Source organism: Eucyclogobius newberryi, unplaced genomic scaffold (assembly GCF_026437365.1).
Source record: "Eucyclogobius newberryi isolate DKJ021-1_F unplaced genomic scaffold, fEucNew1.0.hap1 SCAF_207, whole genome shotgun sequence".
Classification (NCBI taxonomy): Eukaryota; Metazoa; Chordata; class Actinopteri; order Gobiiformes; family Gobiidae; genus Eucyclogobius; species Eucyclogobius newberryi.
In genome coordinates this window covers 5366-22500 of record NW_027315843.1, presented here as the reverse complement: position 1 = coordinate 22500, position 17135 = coordinate 5366, and the positions used below count along the sequence as shown (strand labels likewise).

General features: G+C 40.3%; 1 protein-coding gene across 1 annotated transcript in view; it reads left to right on the top strand.

Annotated features, from left to right (window-relative positions):
• Window positions 1-14058, top strand: part of LOC140370066 (collagen alpha-1(XII) chain-like) — a 140914-nt gene extending 126856 nt beyond the window's left edge. The window contains exons 29-33 of the mRNA XM_072457001.1: window positions 39-168; window positions 8987-9126; window positions 11391-11520; window positions 13647-13786; window positions 13913-14058. Of these exons, the coding sequence (XP_072313102.1) occupies window positions 39-168; window positions 8987-9126; window positions 11391-11520; window positions 13647-13786; window positions 13913-14050 (678 nt within the window). The 3' untranslated portion in view covers window positions 14051-14058. The remainder of the gene's footprint in view (window positions 1-38; window positions 169-8986; window positions 9127-11390; window positions 11521-13646; window positions 13787-13912) is intronic.
• Window positions 14059-17135: the final 3077 nt, after the last annotated feature.

Sequence of the window (17135 nt, the reverse complement as noted above, 5' to 3'; positions counted from 1 at the left end):
GGACACTTTTGACTGGACACTTGTCTTGTGTTTTCCAGGAGGAGGTTTCGGGTGGCACTACCACCACCGTCCTGCAGGGGCTGGAGTCCAACACGGTGTACAAAGTGGCCGTGGTCCCGGTCTATCCCGATGTGGACGGGATCAGACAAGAGGAGCAGGGCAAGACCAGTGAGTCCTGCCTTCAACCGACATTACAACAATACAACAATACAACATTACAACAATACAACAATACAACATTACAACATTACAACATTACAACATTACAACAATACAACAATACAACATTACAACATTACAACAATACAACATTACAACATTACAACAATACAACATTACAACAATACAACATTACAACATTACAACAATACAACATTACAACATTACAACATTACAACATTACAACAATACAACAATACAACATTACAACATTACAACAATACAACATTACAACATTACAACAATACAACATTACAACATTACAACAATACAACATTACAACATTACAACATTACAACAATACAACATTACAACATTACAACAATACAACATTACAACAATACAACATTACAACAATACAACATTACAACAATACAACATTACAACAATACAACATTACAACATTACAACAATACAACATTACAACATTACAACATTACAACAATACAACATTACAACAATACAACAATACAACAATACAACAATACAACATTACAACATTACAACAATACAACATTACAACATTACAACATCACAACATTACAACAATACAACATTACAACATTACAACAATACAACATTACAACAATACAACAATACAACATTACAACATTACAACATTACAACATTACAACATTACAACATTACAACAATACAACATTACAACAATACAACATTACAACATTACAACATTACAACATTACAACATTACAACAATACAACATTACACCAATACAACATTGCAACATTACAACATTGCAACCTTGCAACATTACAACATTACAACATTACAACATTACAACATTACAACATTACAACAATACAACATTACAACATTACAACATTACAACAATACAACAATACAACATTACAACAATACAACATTACAACAATACAACATTACAACATTACAACATTACAACAATACAACATTACAACATTACAACATTACAACATTACAACAATACAACAATACAACATTACAACAATACAACATTACAACAATACAACATTACAACATTACAACATTACAACATTACAACATTACAACAATACAACATTACAACAATACAACATTACAACATTACAACAATACAACATTACAACAATACAACATTACAACATTACAACATTACAACAATACAACATTACAACAATACAACATTACAACATTACAACATTACAACAATACAACATAGCAACATTACAACATTACAACATTACAACAATACAACATTACAACATTACAACATTACAACATTACAACATTACAACATTACAACAATACAACAATACAACATTACACCAATACAACATTGCAACATTACAACATTACAACATTACAACATTACAACATTACAACATTACAACAATACAACAATACAACATTACAACAATACAACATTACAACAATACAACATTACAACAATACAACATTACAACATTACAACAATACAACATTACAACATTACAACAATACAACATTACAACATTACAACAATACAACATTACAACATTACAACAATACAACATTACAACAATACAACATTACAACAATACAACATTACAACATTACAACAATACAACATTACAACATTACAACATTACAACAATACAACATTACAACAATACAACATTACAACATTACAACAATACAACATTACAACAATACAACATTACAACATTACAACATTACAACAATACAACATTACAACAATACAACATTACAACATTACAACATTACAACAATACAACATAGCAACATTACAACATTACAACATTACAACAATACAACATTACAACATTACAACATTACAACAATACAACATTACACCAATACAACATTGCAACATTACAACATTGCAACATTACAACATTACAACATTACAACATTACAACAATACAACATTACACCAATACAACATTGCAACATTACAACATTACAACATTACAACATTACAACATTACAAAAATACAACAATACAACATTACAACAATACAACATTACAACAATACAACATTACAACATTACAACAATACAACATTACAACATTACAACATTACAACATTACAACATTACAACATTACAACAATACAACAATACAACATTACAACAATACAACATTACAACAATACAACATTACAACAATACAACATTACAACATTACAACAATACAACATTACAACAATACAACATTACAACAATACAACATTACAACATTACAACAATACAACATTACAACAATACAACATTACAACATTACAACAATACAACATTACAACAATACAACATTACAACATTACAACAATACAACATTACAACATTACAACATTACAACATTACAACAATACAACATTACAACAATACAACATTACAACATTACAACAATACAACATTACAACAATACAACATTACAACAATACAACATTACAACAATACAACATTACAACAATACAACATTACAACATTGCAACATTGCAACATTACAACATTACAACATTACAACATTACAACAATACAACAATACAACATTACAACAATACAACATTACAACAATACAACATTACAACATTACAACAATACAACATTACAACATTACAACATTACAACAATACAACATTACAACAATACAACATTACAACATTACAACATTACAACAATACAACATTACAACATTACAACATTACAACAATACAACATTACAACAATACAACATTACAACATTACAACATTACAACAATACAACATAGCAACATTACAACATTACAACATTACAACAATACAACATTGCAACATTACAACATTACAACATTACAACATTACAACAATACAACATTACAACAATACAACATTACAACATTACAACAATACAACATTGCAACATTACAACATTACAACATTACAACAATACAACATTACAACAATACAACATTACAACATTACAACATTACAACAATACAACATTGCAACATTACAACATTACAACATTGCAACATTGCAACATTACAACATTACAACATTACAACATTACAACAATACAACATTACAACAATACAACATTACAACATTACAACAATACAACATTACAACAATACAACATTACAACATTACAACAATACAACATTACAACAATACAACATTGCAACATTACAACATTACAACATTACAACATTACAACAATACAACATTACAACAATACAACATTACAACATTACAACATTACAACAATACAACAATACAACATTACAACATTACAACAATACAACATTACAACAATACAACATTGCAACATTACAACATTACAACAATACAACATTACAACAATACAACATTACAACATTACAACAATACAACATTACAACAATACAACATTACAACATTACAACATTACAACATTACAACAATACAACATTACAACAATACAACATTACAACAATACAACATTACAACAATACAACATTACAACATTACAACATTACAACAATACAACATTACAACAATACAACATTACAACAATACAACATTACAACATTACAACATTACAACATTACAACATTACAACATTACAACAATACAACAATACAACATTACAACATTACAACAATACAACATTACAACATTACAACAATACAACATTACAACATTACAACAATACAACATTACAACATTACAACATTACAACAATACAACATTACAACATTACAACAATACAACATTACAACAATACAACATTACAACAATACAACATTACAACAATACAACATTACAACAATACAACATTACATTACAACAATACAACATTACAACATTACAACATTACAACAATACAACATTACAACAATACAACAATACAACAATACAACAATACAACATTACAACATTACAACAATACAACATTACAACATTACAACATCACAACATCACAACAATACAACATTACAACATTACAACAATACAACATTACAACAATACAACAATACAACATTACAACATTACAACATTACAACATTACAACATTACAACATTACAACAATACAACATTACAACAATACAACATTACAACATTACAACATTACAACATTACAACATTACAACAATACAACATTACACCAATACAACATTGCAACATTACAACATTGCAACCTTGCAACATTACAACATTACAACATTACAACATTACAACATTACAACATTACAACAATACAACATTACAACATTACAACATTACAACAATACAACAATACAACATTACAACAATACAACATTACAACAATACAACATTACAACATTACAACATTACAACAATACAACATTACAACATTACAACATTACAACATTACAACATTACAACAATACAACAATACAACATTACAACAATACAACATTACAACAATACAACATTACAACATTACAACATTACAACATTACAACATTACAACAATACAACATTACAACAATACAACATTACAACATTACAACAATACAACATTACAACAATACAACATTACAACATTACAACATTACAACAATACAACATTACAACAATACAACATTACAACATTACAACATTACAACAATACAACATAGCAACATTACAACATTACAACATTACAACAATACAACATTAAAACATTACAACATTACAACATTACAACATTACAACATTACAACATTACAACAATACAACAATACAACATTACACCAATACAACATTGCAACATTACAACATTACAACATTACAACATTACAACATTACAACATTACAACAATACAACAATACAACATTACAACAATACAACATTACAACAATACAACATTACAACATTACAACAATACAACATTACAACATTACAACATTACAACAATACAACATTACAACAATACAACATTACAACATTACAACAATACAACATTACAACAATACAACATTACAACAATACAACATTACAACATTACAACAATACAACATTACAACATTACAACATTACAACAATACAACATTACAACAATACAACATTACAACATTACAACAATACAACATTACAACAATACAACATTACAACATTACAACATTACAACAATACAACATTACAACAATACAACATTACAACATTACAACAATACAACATTACAACATTACAACAATACAACATTACAACAATACAACATTACAACATTACAACATTACAACAATACAACATTACAACAATACAACATTACAACATTACAACATTACAACAATACAACATAGCAACATTACAACATTACAACATTACAACAATACAACATTACAACATTACAACATTACAACAATACAACATTACACCAATACAACATTGCAACATTACAACATTGCAACATTGCAACATTACAACATTACAACATTACAACATTACAACATTACAACATTACAACAATACAACAATACAACATTACAACAATACAACATTACAACAATACAACATTTCAACAATACAACATTACAACATTACAACAATACAACATTACAACAATACAACATTACAACAATACAACATTACAACATTACAACAATACAACATTACAACAATACAACATTACAACATTACAACAATACAACATTACAACAATACAACATTACAACATTACAACAATACAACATTACAACATTACAACATTACAACAATACAACATTACAACATTACAACAATACAACATTACAACAATACAACATTACAACATTACAACATCACAACATCACAACAATACAACATTACAACATTACAACAATACAACATTACAACAATACAACATTACAACAATACAACATAGCAACATTACAACATTACAACATTACAACATTACAACAATACAACATTACAACAATACAACATTACAACATTACAACAATACAACATTACAACAATACAACATTACAACATTACAACATTACAACAATACAACATTACAACAATACAACATTACAACATTACAACATTACAACAATACAACATAGCAACATTACAACATTACAACATTACAACAATACAACATTACAACATTACAACATTACAACATTACAACATTACAACATTACAACATTACAACAATACAACAATACAACATTACACCAATACAACATTGCAACATTACAACATTACAACATTACAACATTACAACATTACAACAATACAACAATACAACATTACAACAATACAACATTACAACAATACAACATTACAACATTACAACAATACAACATTACAACATTACAACATTACAACAATACAACATTACAACAATACAACATTACAACATTACAACAATACAACATTACAACAATACAACATTACAACAATACAACATTACAACATTACAACAATACAACATTACAACATTACAACATTACAACAATACAACATTACAACAATACAACATTACAACATTACAACAATACAACATTACAACAATACAACATTACAACATTACAACATTACAACAATACAACATTACAACAATACAACATTACAACATTACAACATTACAACATTACAACATTACAACAATACAACATTACAACAATACAACATTACAACATTACAACATTACAACAATACAACATAGCAACATTACAACATTACAACATTACAACAATACAACATTGCAACATTACAACATTACAACATTACAACATTACAACAATACAACATTACAACAATACAACATTACAACATTACAACATTACAACAATACAACATTGCAACATTACAACATTACAACATTACAACAATACAACATTACAACAATACAACATTACAACATTACAACATTACAACAATGCAACATTGCAACATTACAACATTACAACATTACAACATTACAACATTACAACAATACAACATTGCAACATTACAACATTACAACATTACAACATTGCAACATTACAACATTACAACATTACAACATTACAACAATACAACATTACAACAATACAACATTACAACATTACAACAATACAACATTACAACAATACAACATTGCAACATTACAACATTACAACATTACAACATTACAACAATACAACATTACAACAATACAACATTACAACATTACAACATTACAACAATACAACAATACAACATTACAACATTACAACAATACAACATTACAACAATACAACATTGCAACATTACAACATTACAACAATACAACATTACAACAATACAACATTACAACATTACAACAATACAACATTACAACAATACAACATTACAACATTACAACATTACAACAATACAACATTACAACAATACAACATTACAACAATACAACATTACAACAATACAACATTACAACATTACAACATTACAACAATACAACATTACAACAATACAACATTACAACAATACAACATTACAACAATACAACATTACAACATTACAACATTACAACATTACAACATTACAACATTACAACAATACAACATTACAACAATACAACAATACAACATTACAACATTACAACAATACAACAATACAACATTACAACAATACAACATTAAAACATTACAACATTACAACATTACAACATTACAACAATACAACATTACAACAATACAACAATACAACAATACAACATTACAACAATACAACATTACAACAATACAACATTACAACATTACAACATTACAACACTACAACATTACAACAATACAATAATACAATAATACAACATTACAACAATACAACATTACAACAATACAACATTACAACATTACAACAATACAACATTACAACATTACAACATTACAACATTACAACAATACAACATTACAACATTACAACATTACAACATTACAACAATACAACATTACAACAATACAACAATACAACATTACAACAATACAACATTACAACAATACAACATTACAACAATACAACATTACAACATTACAACAATACAACATTACAACAATACAACATTATAACAATACAACATTACAACAATACAACATTACAACATTACAACAATACAACATTACAACAATACAACATTACAACAATACAACATTACAACATTACAACATTACAACATTACAACAATACAACATTAAAACAATACAACATTACAGCATTACAACATTACAACATTACAACATTACAACAATACAACATTACAACATTACAACATTACAACATTACAACATTACAACATTACAACAATACAACATTACAACAATACAACACAACATTACAACATTACAACAATACAACAATACAACATTACAACATTACAACATTACAACATTACAACATTACAACAATACAACATTACAACATTACAACAATACAACAATACAACATTACAACATTACAACAATCCAACATTACAACAATACAACAATACAACATGACAACATGACAACTTGACGACATTACGACATTACGACATTATGACAATACAACATTACAACATTACAACAATACAACAATACAACATGACAACATGACAACATTACAACAATACAACATTACAACATTACAACATTACAACAATACAACATTACAACATTACAACAATACAACATTACAACAATACAACAATACAACATTACAACAATACAACAATACAACATTACAACAATACAACATTACAACATTACAACAATACAACATTACAACAATACAACAATACAACAATACAACAATACAACATTGTACATATACATATATAATATTTATTGTTAACTCTGATAAAACACACTTGTGCTGTTGTACTTCTGCGCAGTGCCTCTGGGGGCAGTAAAGAACCTGAAGGTGACTGACCCGACCTTCAGCTCTCTCCGAGTGCAGTGGGATCGAGCCGAGGGAGACGTGAGACAGTACAAGGTCCTGTACGAGCCGGCCGCCGGAGGACAGGAGAAGATGGTACTTCTCTAAATACTTTACTAAATACTGTTTATCACATTCTTCTTTTGGTTTCCAGACAAGACTGTCCTTAGAGCTTCCCCCTGTCCTTAGAGCCTCCACCTGTCCTTAGAGCCTCCCCCTGTCCTTAGGGCCTCCCCCTGTCCTTAGAGCCTCCACCTGTCCTTAGGGCCTCCCCCTGTCCTTAGAGCGCCCCCTGTCCTCAGAGCCTCCCCCTGTCCTTAGAGCGCCCCCTTGTCCTTAGAGCGCCCCCTGTCCTCATAGCGCCCCCTGTCCTCAGAGCGCCCCCTGTCCTTAGAGCGCCCTCTGTCCTTAGAGAGCCCCCTGTCCTTAGAGCGCCCCCTGTCCTTAGAGCCTCCACCTGTCCTTAGAGCCTCCACCTGTCCTTAGAGCCTCCACCTGTCCTTAGAGCCTCCCCCTGTCCTTAGAGCCTCCCCCTGTCCTTAGGGCCTCCCCCTGTCCTTAGAGCCTCCCCCTGTCCTTAGGGCCTCCCCCTGTCCTTAGAGCGCCCCCTTGTCCTTAGAGCGCCCCCTGTCCTCATAGCGCACCCTGTCCTCAGAGCGCCCCCTGTCCTTAGAGCGCCCTCTGTCCTTAGAGAGCCCCCTGTCCTTAGAGCGCCCCCTGTCCTTAGAGCGCCCCCTGTCCTCATAGCGCCCCCTGTCCTCAGAGCGCCCCCTGTCCTTAGAGCGCCCTCTGTCCTTAGAGCGCCCCCTTGTCCTTAGAGCGCCCCCTGTCCTCATAGCGCCCCCTGTCCTCAGAGCGCCCCCTGTCCTTAGAGCGCCCTCTGTCCTTAGAGCGCCCCCTTGTCCTTAGAGCGCCCCCTGTCCTCATAGCGCCCCCTGTCCTCAGAGCGCCCCCTGTCCTTAGAGCGCCCTCTGTCCTTAGAGCGCCCCCTTGTCCTTAGAGCGCCCCCTGTCCTCATAGCGCCCCCTGTCCTCAGAGCGCCCCCTGTCCTTAGAGCGCCCTCTGTCCTTAGAGCGCCCCCTTGTCCTTAGAGCGCCCCCTGTCCTCATAGCGCCCCCTGTCCTCAGAGCGCCCCCTGTCCTTAGAGCGCCCTCTGTCCTTAGAGAGCCCCTGTCCTTAGAGCGCCCCCTGTCCTTGGCTCCTCCTTCTACAGCAAAATCTACAAAACCTCTTTGGGATCCTCAGGCGGATGAAGAGCATCTGGATCTCCAGGTCATGATCAGCAGAGTCTGAAACAGAAGCTCTGAGAGGAAGAAGGAGAGAAACATGTGACAGACTCAGGAGAACTCAAATATGAAATGTAGTTTGATAGAATAAGTGTTTATCAGAGGACAGAGCTCAAACTGCCATACTTCCCCCAGAGTTGCTGCTAGGGCAGCGGAGCTGAAACTGTGGGATTATGTTTCTGTTCCTAACTGGCTTGAACATAAGTCATTTCAAAGAGGAACGTTTAAGCCTGGACTTAAATGAAGAGACTGTGTCGGCCTCTTTAACATGGACAGGACTCCACCTCCTACTGTGCTTTTAGAGACTCTTGGACTCTTAGAGACCCTGCTGTGGTGGGCTCTGGACCCTGCTGTGGTGGGCTCTGAACCCTGCTGTGGTGGGCTCTGAACCCTGCTGTGGTGGGCTCTGAACCCTGCTGTGGTGGGCTCTGAACCCTGCTGTGGTGGGCTCTGGACCCTGCTGTGGTGGGCTCTGAACCCTGCTGTGGTGGGGCTCTGAACCCTGCTGTGGTGGGCTCTGAACCCTGCTGTGGTGGGCTCTGAACCCTGCTGTGGTGGGCTCTGGACCCTGCTGTGGTGGGCTCTGAACCCTGCTGTGGTGGGGCTCTGAACCCTGCTGTGGTGGGCTCTGAACCCTGCTGTGGTGGGCTCTGAACCCTGCTGTGGTGGGCTCTGAACCCTGCTGTGGTGGGCTCTGAACCCTGCTGTGGTGGGCTCTGGACCCTGCTGTGGTGGGCTCTGAACCCTGCTGTGGTGGGGCTCTGAACCCTGCTGTGGTGGGCTCTGAACCCTGCTGTGGTGGGCTCTGAACCCTGCTGTGGTGGGCTCTGGACCCTGCTGTGGTGGGCTCTGAACCCTGCTGTGGTGGGGCTCTGAACCCTGCTGTGGTGGGCTCTGAACCCTGCTGTGGTGGGCTCTGAACCCTGCTGTGGTGGGCTCTGGACCCTGCTGTGGTGGGCTCTGAACCCTGCTGTGGTGGGGCTCTGAACCCTGCTGTGGTGGGCTCTGGACCCTGCTGTGGTGGGGCTCTGAACCCTGCTGTGGTGGGCTCTGAACCCTGCTGTGTCGTTGCAGATGAGCGTGTCGGGCCTCACCACCTCGACCGTCCTGAGGGAGCTGAGCCCAGACACGTCCTACAGAGTCACTCTGGTCCCAGTTTACTCCGACCTGGAGGGAAAACCAGCCTCTGACAACGGGAAGACAAGTGAGTACTGCCACCTCCCCAGACACTTCCCTCAGGAGGCGGAGCCAAAGGTGAAGCTGATAAACACATTCAAAATTGAGGATAGAGAGAGAAAAGGAGTGAAACAGAGAGACAAACAGAGACAAAAACAGAGACAAACAGAGTGAAACAGAGAGAGAAACAGATTTTCTCACTGTCCCTACTCCTCTGTCCCTACTCCTCTGTCCCTACTCCTCTGTCCCTACTCCTCTGTCCCTGCTCCTCCGTGTCCCTGCTCCTCCGTGTCCCTGCTCCTCCCTGTCCCTGCTCCTCCTCTGTCCCTGCTCCTCCCTGTCCCTGCTTCTCCCTGTCCCTGCTTCTCCCTGTCCCTGCTTCTCCCTGTCCCTACTCCTCTGTCCCTGCTCCTCCCTGTCCCTGCTCCTGCCTGTCCCTGCTCCTCCCTGTCCCTGCTCCTCTCTGTCCCTGCTCCTCCCTGTCCCTGCTCCTCCCTGTCCCTGCTCCTCCTCTGTCCCTGCTCCTCCCTGTCCCTGCTTCTCCCTGTCCCTGCTTCTCCCTGTCCCTGCTCCTCTCTGTCCCTGCTCCTCCCTGTCCCTGCTTCTCCCTGTCCCTACTCCTCTGTCCCTGCTCCTCCCTGTCCCTGCTCCTCCCTGTCCCTGCTCCTCCCTGTCCCTGCTCCTCTCTGTCCCTGCTCCTCCCTGTCCGTGCTCCTCTCTGTCCCTGCTCCTCTCTGTCCCTGCTCCTCTCTGTCCCTGCTCCTCCCTGTCCCTGCTCCTCCCTGTCCCTGCTCCTCCTCTGTCCCTGCTCCTCCCTGTCCCTGCTCCTCTCTGTCCCTGCTCCTCCCTGTCCCTGCTCCTCCCTGTCCCTGCTCCTCCTTGTGCCTGCTCCTCTCTGACCCTGCTCCTCCCTGTCCCTGCTCCTCCCTGTCCCTGCTCCTCTCTGACCCTGCTCCTCCCTGTCCCTGCTCCTCCCTGTCCCTGCTCCTCCCTGTCCCTACTCCTCTGTCCCTGCTCCTCCCTGTCCCTGCTCCTCTCTGTCCCTGCTCCTCCCTGTCCCTGCTCCTCTCTGTCCCTGCTCCTCCCTGTCCCTGCTCCTCCCTGTCCCTGCTTCTCCCTGTCCCTGCTCCTCCTCTGTCCCTGCTTCTCCCTCTCCCTGCTCCTCTCTGACCCTGCTCCTCCCTGTCCCTGCTCCTCCCTGTCCCTGCTCCTCCCTGTCCCTGCTCCTCTCTGTCCCTGCTCCTCCCTGTCCCTGCTCCTCCCTGTCCCTGCTCCTCCTTGTGCCTGCTCCTCCCTGTCCCTGCTCCTCCCTGTCCCTGCTCCTCCCTGTCCCTGCTCCTCCCTGTCCCTGCTCCTCTCTGTCCCTGCTCCTCCCTGTCCCTGCTCCTCCTTGTGCCTGCTCCTCTCTGACCCTGCTCCTCCCTGTCCCTGCTCCTCCCTGTCCCTGCTCCTCCCTGTCCCTACTCCTCTGTCCCTGCTCCTCCCTGTCCCTGCTCCTCTCTGTCCCTGCTCCTCCCTGTCCCTGCTCCTCCCTGTCCCTGCTCCTCTCTGTCCCTGCTCCTCCTCTGTCCCTGCTCCTCCCTGTCCCTGCTTCTCCCTGTCCCTGCTTCTCCCTGTCCCTACTCCTCTGTCCCTGCTCCTCCCTGTCCCTGCTCCTCTCTGTCCCTGCTCCTCCCTGTCCCTGCTCCTCCTTGTGCCTGCTCCTCCCTGTCCCTGCTCCTCCCTGTCCCTGCTCCTCCCTGTCCCTGCTCCTCCCTGTCCCTGCTCCTCTCTGTCCCTGCTCCTCCCTGTCCCTGCTCCTCCTTGTGCCTGCTCCTCTCTGACCCTGCTCCTCCCTGTCCCTGCTCCTCCCTGTCCCTGCTCCTCCCTGTCCCTACTCCTCTGTCCCTGCTCCTCCCTGTCCCTGCTCCTCTCTGTCCCTGCTCCTCCCTGTCCCTGCTCCTCCCTGTCCCTGCTCCTCTCTGTCCCTGCTCCTCCTCTGTCCCTGCTCCTCCCTGTCCCTGCTTCTCCCTGTCCCTGCTTCTCCCTGTCCCTACTCCTCTGTCCCTGCTCCTCCCTGTCCCTGCTCCTCTCTGTCCCTGCTCCTCCCTGTCCCTGCTCCTCCCTGTCCCTGCTCCTCCCTGTCTCATGCTGCCCTGGTGCACTTCTCTGCAGAGCCACTAGGGCGGGTGAAGGACCTGCAGGTGACCGACCCGACCACGAGCTCGCTGAGCGTGCGATGGGCAGCGGCCGAGGGAAACGTGCGGCAGTATCGGATCTACTATGTGCCGGAGGCGGGAGGAGCCGAGGACATGGTCAGACACACATACTCTTATATTTACTACATTCTACTTCAAACTCTACTGCAAAAAGTATTCTCTCAGTTCATTTTCTCTCCAGAAGTATTCTCTCAGTATTCTTTCTCTGTCGTGTGTGAGCAGGAGCAGGTTTCTGGAGGCTCCACCAGCTCCGTCCTGAGGAAGCTTCTGTCGGACACGGTTTATACTGTGACTGTGGCCCCGGTTTATCCTGAAGGAGAAGGACTGAAGCAGAGCGAGACGGGACAGACATGTGCGTGAAAACATGAGCCAGAAGGGCTGAAGCAGACCTGTTTCGGACCCGGTTCAGACCCGGTTCAGACCCGGTTTAGTCCCGGTTTAGTCCCGGTTCAGACCCGGTTCAGACTCGGTTCAGACCCGGTTCAGACCCGGTTCAGACCCTGTTCAGACTAGGTTTAGACCCGGTTTAGTCCCGGTTTAGTCCCGGTTCAGACTCGGTTCAGACCCGGTTCAGACCCGGTTCAGACCCGGTTTAGTCCCGGTTCAGACCCGGTTTAGTCCCGGTTTAGTCCCGGTTCAGACTCGGTTCAGACCCGGTTCAGACCCGGTTCAGACCCGGTTTAGTCCCGGTTCAGACCCGGTTCAGACTCGGTTCAGACCCGGTTCAGACCCGGTTCAGACTCGGTTCAGACCCGGTTCAGACCCGGTTTAGTCCCGGTTCAGACTCGGTTCAGACCCGGTTCAGACCCGGTTCAGACCCGGTTTAGTCCTGGTTCAGACCCGGTTTAGTCCCGGTTCAGACCCGGTTCAGACTCGGTTCAGACCCGGTTCAGACTCGGTTCAGACCCGGTTCACACTCGGTTCAGACCCGGTTCAGACCCGGTTTAGTCCCGGTTCAGACCCGGTTCAGACTCGGTTCAGACTCGGTTCAGACCCGGTTCAGACCCGGTTTAGTCCTGGTTCAGACCCGGTTTAGTCCCGGTTCAGACCCGGTTCAGACTCGGTTCAGACCCGGTTCACACTCGGTTCAGACCCGGTTCAGACCCGGTTCAGACCCGGTTCAGACTCGGTTCAGACCCGGTTCACACTCGGTTCAGACCCGGTTCAGACCCGGTTCAGACTCGGTTCAGACCCGGTTCACACTCGGTTCAGACCCGGTTCAGACCCGGTTCAGACTCGGTTCAGACCCGGTTCACACTCGGTTCAGACCCGGTTCAGACCCGGTTCAGACCCGGTTCAGACTAGGTTCAGACCCGGTTCAGACCTGGTTCAGACTTGCTTCTCTCCTCAGTGCCCAGGACTCCGCCCCGCAGTCTGCAGGTTTATAACCCGACCACTTCGTCTCTGAGCGTTCGCTGGGAGCCGGCCTCTGGACAGGTGCAGCAGTACAGGGTCAGCTACCGGTCAGCAGGGGGCAGCACCGGCACTGTGAGTACTGCTGATACTACTGCTACTTTTACTATAGTACTCCTACTGCAAATACTACAACTACACTACTACAACAATAGGAGTATGCTGATAGGATTTAGACAATAGGAGTATGCTAATAGGAGTTAGACAATAGGAGTATCCTGATAGGAGTTAGATAATAGGAGTATGCTGATAGGAGTTGGATAATAGGAGTATGCTGATAGGAGTTGGATAATAGGAGTATGCTGATAGGAGTTGGATAATAGGAGTATGCTGATAGGAGTTGGATAATAGGAGTATGCTGATAGGAGTTGGATAATAGGAGTATGCTGATAGGAGTTGGATAATAGGAGTATGCTGATAGGAGTTGGATAATAGGAGTATGCTGATAGGAGTTGGATAATAGGAGTATGCTGATAGGAGTTGGATAATAGGAGTATGCTGATAGGAGTTGGATAATAGGAGTATGCTGATAGGAGTTAGATAATAGGAGTATGCTGATAGGAGTTGGATAATAGGAGTATGCTGATAGGAGTTGGATAATAGGAGTATGCTGATAGGAGTTGGATAATAGGAGTATGCTGATAGGAGTTGGATAATAGGAGTATGCTGATAGGAGTTGGATAATAGGAGTATGCTGATAGGAGTTGGATAATAGGAGTATGCTAATAGGAGTTAGACAATAGGAGTATCCTGATAGGAGTTAGATAATAGGAGTATGCTGATAGGAGTTGGATAATAGGAGTATGCTAATAGGAGTTGGAAAATAGGAGTATGCTGATAGGAGTTGGATGATAGGAGTATGCTGATAGGAGTTGGATAATAGGAGTATGCTGATAGGAGTTGGATAATAGGAGTATGCTGATAGGAGTTGGATAATAGGAGTATGCTGATAGGAGTTAGATAATATGAGTATGCTGATAGGAGTTGGATAATAGGAGTATGCTGATAGGAGTTAGATAATAGGAGTATGTTGATAGGAGTTAGATAATAGGAGTATGCTGATAGGAGTTGGATAATAGGAGTATGCTGATAGGAGTTGGATAATAGGAGTATGCTGATAGGAGTTGGATAATAGGAGTATGCTGATAGGAGTTAGATAATAGGAGTATGCTGATAGGAGTTGGATAATAGGAGTATGCTGATAGGAGTTGGATAATAGGAGTATGCTGATAGGAGTTGGATAATAGGAGTATGCTGATAGGAGTTGGATAATAGGAGTATGCTGATAGGAGTTGGATAATAGGAGTATGCTGATAGGAGTTGGATAATAGGAGTATGCTGATAGGAGTTGGATAATAGGAGTATGCTGATAGGAGTTGGATAATAGGAGTATGCTGATAGGAGTTGGATAATAGGAGTATGCTGATAGGAGTTGGATAATAGGAGTATGCTGATAGGAGTTGGATAATAGGAGTATGCTGATAGGAGTTGGATAATAGGAGTATGCTGATAGGAGTTGGATAATAGGAGTATGCTGATAGGAGTTGGATAATAGGAGTATGCTGATAGGAGTTGGATAATAGGAGTATGCTGATAGGAGTTGGATAATAGGAGTATGCTGATAGGAGTTGGATAATAGGAGTATGCTGATAGGAGTTGGATAATAGGAGTATGCTGATAGGAGTTGGATAATAGGAGTATGCTGATAGGAGTTGGATAATAGGAGTATGCTGATAGGAGTTGGATAATAGGAGTATGCTGATAGGAGTATATAATAAAACTGATCCATATATGATGACAAAGCCGTGGGCGCGGTCTACTTCCTAGAGCCACTGCTGTTGTTCTTTTTGTGAACAGATGTTTGCAGTAAATATCCTGTTCCAGTCGCATCAGATTCACACTTCAGAGACTTTCCAAGTGTCAACACGTCGTCCTGAAACACGTCGTCTTGAAACACGTCGTCTTGAAACACGTCGTCTTGAAACACGTCGTCTTGAAACACGTTGTCTTGAAACACGTCGTCCCGAAACAC